Genomic DNA, 6,000 nt, shown 5'->3' with positions numbered 1-6,000 from the left:
GAAAACACTGTATTCATCTGAGTAGTATGTGTTGTTTTCATCAAAATAGTAGCTATTTTCAAAATACCCAAGAGGGTGGGAGGGACTGACCTTATGTGGTATTCTTCAAATCAACACGCCTTGTTGCCAGTAATTTTCTTAGGTATGCTGTGGCTGAACTTATCCTTAAACATTTCTTATCTTCGCTCACTAGAAAACGTTATTCCTTAATTATTATAAATTTCAATGAAATTGAAACGAGGTTTTTTTTTTCCCTCTGCTTTCCTTTCTGTTTCAAACAGTGAGTTCTGAGGGCTTTCCTTTCCCTGTTTTATTGCAGCTATGGAAGGGAAGACCAGGAAAGAGACAAGAGAATGGAGGTAAGGACGAAAAGAAATCTGGAGGTGTGGGCCAGGGAAAGAGCAGAAAACTGAACATCAGGATCCTTGCACTTCTAACATGAGCCTATCAGTTTATCTTTCTGACCTCGGCTTTCTCATCAGAAAAATGAGGCTTCCATAAGAATCACTAGATGTTTTAAAATTATTTTGGAAGTTTCTTTTGTATCTATTTAATGGCATATCCTGGAAAACTACATTAGAGCAGAATTTAAACAAATTAAAGGAAAAATAACAATAACTTAAAAATGTTGTTTCTTGTTTCTCCCAGGCACGTTAAGTAACAGTGCAAAGATTACACAACTAATAGGCAGGCAGAACGTCCAAGATTCCAGCCGATTCTACACTCCCAATAGCTTTGCTAAAAGCCACTATAGAAGTGCCTTAGGAGGGCATTTAAAGGAAGTAGATAGCTTTCTCACCTTCAAGTTAGGCCTCGTAGATGATGGTTAACCCGGAAAAATCCAAGACCTTACCCCAATCTTCTGATTGTTTCCGTTGCCTCTATGGCCCGACAGGCTCCTCCCTCTCACTCAAACACAACTTTCCGATTCAGTGTTTTTTTGCCAACTAACGATGAGCTAAGTTTTGTAAAGCGATAAGGAAGCTTCTGCCATTGCCTGACAGCACTTAAGTAATGGCAGGACCCAAGACCACGTGTACCAACAGATGGCTTTGTAGTATTATCACTGAATTTTCAGCCCTTCCTAGTTCACAGAACTGGTTACCCAGCACTCGTTTGCCTACCTCATCTTCCTGCATTTCCTTTCATTAAGGCCTGACAGATGCCGAGTAAAGAGAGCACAAGGGTGGAGTAGGGGAAACGGGAAAAACAGTAAAAGCAGACTAGAGGTCAAGACTCCTGTAGGGCTACATCCCGTCCCTCAGAAAAAGGTCCATAAGGCGCCCCCAGATTCAGTCCCTGCTGTCTCATTGCTGTAGTCCCTCTTAAGGTCCTGCCTTGTGTCAGACCCTACAGCTGGAAGAGAACGGTGAAGGCCAGCAGTGCAGTACCGCCAGAGGACTGGGACCAGATCTGACTTCCCAGACCCCTACGCAAAAGGGCGAGGCGTGAGATGGACAGCCAATCCCCGCATCCGCACGTCTCCGTAGCTCCGCCCACCCTACCCCAACTCGCTCTCCCCTTCCCTGGGGCTGGTGCCGCGGCGGCGACGTCAGCGATAGGAGACCCCTGGGTGGCGCCTGCGCCGTCTGCGGGCCGCGGCCTGGACGCGGTGCGGGGAGGGGCGGAGCGAGAGGGCGGGAGCGCGCGCTGGGCGCCTCTGGCCGCCGCCGCCGCCGCTGCCGCTGCCGGGGAATAATCCAGGCGGCAGCGGGCGGCCCGGGCTAGCGGCCGCAAACTACTTCAGCGGCTGCTGGGGAGAGCGAAGGTCGCCGGTCTCGTGTGGTCCTCCTCTCCGCCCCCCAGGAGGGGCGAGAGGGAGCCGCAGCTGATGTCAGGTACGGCCGGCGGAGGCGCCCTTAGGCTGCGAGTCCTAGGTCTTGGTTCCCCTCTCCCTCCTCCATTTCGGAGTGTGTGTGTGGGGCGGGGGAGCCTGGAGGGTGGAACCAAACCCCGAGCAAGCCAAACAGGTGTCTTGGAGTCGCCGCGGGAGCTGGGGAGGTGCGGGCTCCTGAAGACAGTGCGGGGCACTTCCTGCTCCGGGCGCTTCTGCGAACTGCCATTGGGTCCGCCTGCCCAGCTGTCCGCTATTTGCTTAAATTATTGCGTCCTCTTCGCCGTGGGTTCTTCCCTTTTGCCTCCTCGCGCCTTCCACCTCCGCGCTCGGCGTCTGCTGTCGGGCGACGACAGTGGGACGCCGGCTGCAGCCGGTTTACGGCGGGACCATTTAGCGGTCCTGCCCCGCCGGGCCCTCTGGACCCCTCCGACCTGTGGGTGGAGCGGGACCTGTCGCTCAGGTGTGGGCACCTTCCGCGAGAGCCTCTGGGCTGCCGCGCCACCTGAGCTTCCAGCGAGTGGGCGCCTTGCACGAGTGCCGGGGACTTCCTCTGGGCTTTCTTGGAACGTCAGGTTTGTGAGAAATATGTAGTTTTAAATATCTCTGCCTTGGCAGAGTGACCAAGTCAGCTTGTGCTTTGACCGCTTGGAGGAGGAAAGAGTACCTCCCTGCTTTATCCCGGAACATGATTTGATGAGTAGCTGCTGACAGGTTGGCCGTACAGCTTTTGGATAAATTCTATGTTCTTAGAAGGTGATCGTTATTTAGGAGTGGAGATTTATTTTTTACCTTGTACCTCATACCCTCTCCCTTTATTTTGTAAAATAATACATAGACCAAAAAAAAAAAAAACATCACACGCTCTGGAAACGTTGACTAGATGTATAAACTAGTTCTCTGAATTCATTATAGCTATGTGGTGTATCCTTTTTACGCTTCTCAGATTGGAAACTATTACTACCTGTGAGTTGATTTCATTATGAATTTAAAAGTTAGTTATAAGGTTAGGACTTTAATGCATCAGAGTGAATAATTAGCCAATGTGTAAGGGGTAGAAATATGTTCATTCACTAAAAGCTGGGCATAAAACAGATAGTTATGTCTGGGTGCCAGGAAAACGTGTGCGTGATCTCAAGTTGTTTAATTCTGGTGTAAGTTTAGACAGTAGGAATCCTGAGTTTATAAGAGGTATTTAGCTTTTCACACCCTTATCGGATAAATGTTAAATGATCTTTGTGCACATGATGTTATATGTATTCTAAGTATTATAGTAAACTATACTTTATTTTCCATCAGTCTTAGTATATATTGCTATGTGATTAAGTGAATATAAAGTTTTAAGTTACCAGTTAACTCTTTTTTTAAGGAAAACAGTGATTTACTAAGGAAAGTGTGACTCATTTAAAGTTCTTAACAGGAAGAGTTTTTCAGTACTAGTAGAGAAGTATTAAATGTCTCTTGTAAATATGCCTGGAATTTATGTTTTAATGAATCTCTTAAATTAGGACTTAGCATTTAAAAATATTTTGTGGTTACTACCCATTTAAAGGTAGGTATCTTTTTTTAATATACTTTTTTTTAGTGTAGAAAAAGTATATATTTCTGAGTGAACACAGTATTCAGGAATTGTTAGAATTTTATCACAAACTTATTTAGGTGTACATATAATGAGTTAATGTTCACCTAAGTCAAGGAACCATAAACGTTTGTCACTAGACATACACCTTTTACTACTTGTGTATTGATTTGTGCTCACTAAAGTAAAAACTGCATTATACACAGCTTATGAACTTTACAAACCATGGTAATTTAAAGTAGTCTTTGTGTGGTAAAATCATTGATTGGAATTCTTGTGACAGTGCAGGTATAACATTAAATGGGAAATGGACAACCATGCTGAACTTAAGATTCACTTAAAATATTAAGCTTCCCAGTATAACTGTGTGACTAAGATTTGTTGAGATATGAGTAGAAAGGCTTACGTACAAGCTAGGAGGATGGAAAGAAAAGTATAACAAAATTCTTTTACCCAAAGTACAGTGGGATTAAGGCCATTCTTTTAAAAGAAGGGAAATTAGCATTTTATCTTAAAATCTAAGTGTGTTTCTAATGTGTACTTAAATTCTCACTTTGCAGCTAATTCAAATGTCCAAGGGGAAAATACATGCCAAAACCTGTAATGTGTGAAAAATAGGAAATGTCCCTTGGTGAAAAAAAACTCCCGTCACAACTTGGGGGAGTGCTACTGGTATCTAGTGAGTTTAGGCCAAGGATGCTGCTGAACATCTGACAGTAAACAGAGTAGTCCTCACAACAGAGAATTATTCAGTTCAAGATGTCACTTGTGCCAATTTAAGAAATCTTGGCTTAATGGGACTTCTGTAAGTTGGGGCATAGGTGGTGGAGGGAAGAGGATGTTTGTTGTGTAGACAGAGAAGACAGTAGGAATAGAGGAGCTAACTTCACTGGGATGTTTAGCAAACTAGAGATAGTTCAGGATTGCTGAAGCATAAATTAATAAGGTATGGAGTATTCAAATGTGAGTTGGGAAACCTGGAGAGAATCTAGATTAAGGATTTATCATGGATGTAATTTTTGTTTTATAGGCAATGGCGTTCCATGGAGGATTCATGGAGTGACATTTAGATAGGTCATTTTGGTGACGGAATGGGGATGAGTTGAAGAGACAGCATTTGAGTCAGGGAAACTGGGGAAATATTGCAGTACCTTAGGGGAGAGAGGAGGATCTAAAATAGGACAAGTAGTAGAAATGGAGAGGAGAGGATGGATTAGAAAAATATTTAGTAAATAAAATTGGCAAGATTTGGTCATTGGATGTGGGGTAAGGGTAAGGAGAGTGTTAAAAATGTCTTCCTGTTTTCTACTTCAGATAATCGGATGGCTGCTAGTAAAGTAGGAACCTACTGGTTAGTAATTTAGATAATTACCAGCAATTTAAGTGAGATGAGCAGACTTAAGGGAGGAAGGCAGTGAGAATGAGTCTGTTTTGGAAAGTTGAATCTGAGATGCCTATGGTCCAGGTGGAATGGCTTGTGTATATATGATTCTGAAAGTTGGAGAAGTCTGAAAAGTATCAGCAGATCTTTTTGTGTGACAAGTGTAGGAAGATTAGTGCAATTTATTTTTTCTTATTTCACTCTATATAAAATAGACTCCCTTTATTTTTCTTGTCAGGAAAATAATAGGTATGTACTTGACTTATATATTAAAACAAAAAGATTATGAAATGAAGATAAATTTATTTTTCCCTCTTGTGCTACTGGGTCTTAGTGCCCAGAGATATTGCTTGTTAAATATTTTGTGCACAGTAGTTCCCCCTTATCCATGGAGCATGTGCTCCAAGATCCCCAGTGGATACCTGAAACTGTGGATAATACTAAACCCTGTTATACAGACATACCTTGGAGATATTATGAGTTCGGTTCCAGGTCATTGCAATAAAGCCAGTTGTAATCATTTTGCTGCTGGAGGGTTTTTGCCTTCCACTTGTAAAAAAAAAATGCAACATCTGTGAAGCACAGTAAAGCAAAGTGCAATAAAACAGGGTATGCCTGAATATACTGTTTTTTCCCCTAAATATACATACCTTTTCACTTAAAGAGGCACTTTTTACAGCTTCTCTTTGAGACCAACACTACTGTTGTGCTTTGGGGCCATTGTTTAGTAGAATAAAAATTACTTGAACATACTAATCAATACCGATGGATCTGATAACCTGACTACTAAAGTGACTAATGGAAGGAGAGCATATATAGCTTTAAATGGTGTACAAAGTGATGAATCACATCCTGGGTGGTACAGAGCTGGATAGCTCGAGATTTCATCATGCTGTTTAGAACAGTGTGCCTTTTAAAACATATGAATTGTTGATTCTGGAACTTTCCATTTAATATTTTTTGGACCACAGGTAACTGAAACCACAGAAAGTGAAACTGGATTGGGGGAGGGGTTCTGTACTTATTTTTTAGAATTTTTTGATATATACAGAAGCATTTAAAAACTGAATTTAGTTATACGATACAGACTGAAGTAGTGCTTTGTCTTAAAAAATAAATCTTTTATCTTATACAGTTGTTAAAAGAGGTTGTGTTATGAGAGAAAATAAGAGAAAAGGATAGAGACTAATGAGTCTAGAGCATATC

General features: G+C 42.5%; 1 protein-coding gene across 4 annotated transcripts in view; it reads left to right on the top strand.

The window, feature by feature from the left end:
- Window positions 1–1,608: 1,608 nt before the first annotated feature.
- Window positions 1,609–6,000, top strand: part of C1GALT1 (core 1 synthase, glycoprotein-N-acetylgalactosamine 3-beta-galactosyltransferase 1) — a 30,069-nt gene continuing 25,677 nt past the window's right edge. Inside the window, exon 1 of one of the 4 annotated variants that reach the window (XM_037046422.1) lies at window positions 1,609–1,838. In XM_037046422.1, coding sequence (XP_036902317.1) covers window positions 1,832–1,838 — 7 coding nt within the window. In that variant the 5' untranslated portion in view covers window positions 1,609–1,831. Of the gene's footprint in view, window positions 1,839–1,942; window positions 2,410–6,000 lie in introns of those variants that run through there. The other 3 variants (XM_037046421.1, XM_037046419.1, XM_037046420.1) reach the window with 3 other exon arrangements.

The sequence above is a fragment of the Sturnira hondurensis genome, unplaced genomic scaffold (genome assembly GCF_014824575.4).
Source record: "Sturnira hondurensis isolate 20B ecotype Veracruz unplaced genomic scaffold, ASM1482457v3 Scaffold0005252, whole genome shotgun sequence".
NCBI classification, from domain to species: domain Eukaryota; kingdom Metazoa; phylum Chordata; class Mammalia; order Chiroptera; family Phyllostomidae; genus Sturnira; species Sturnira hondurensis.
Note: the sequence above shows the minus strand (reverse complement) of the source record. Positions and strands in the feature narration are given on the sequence as shown.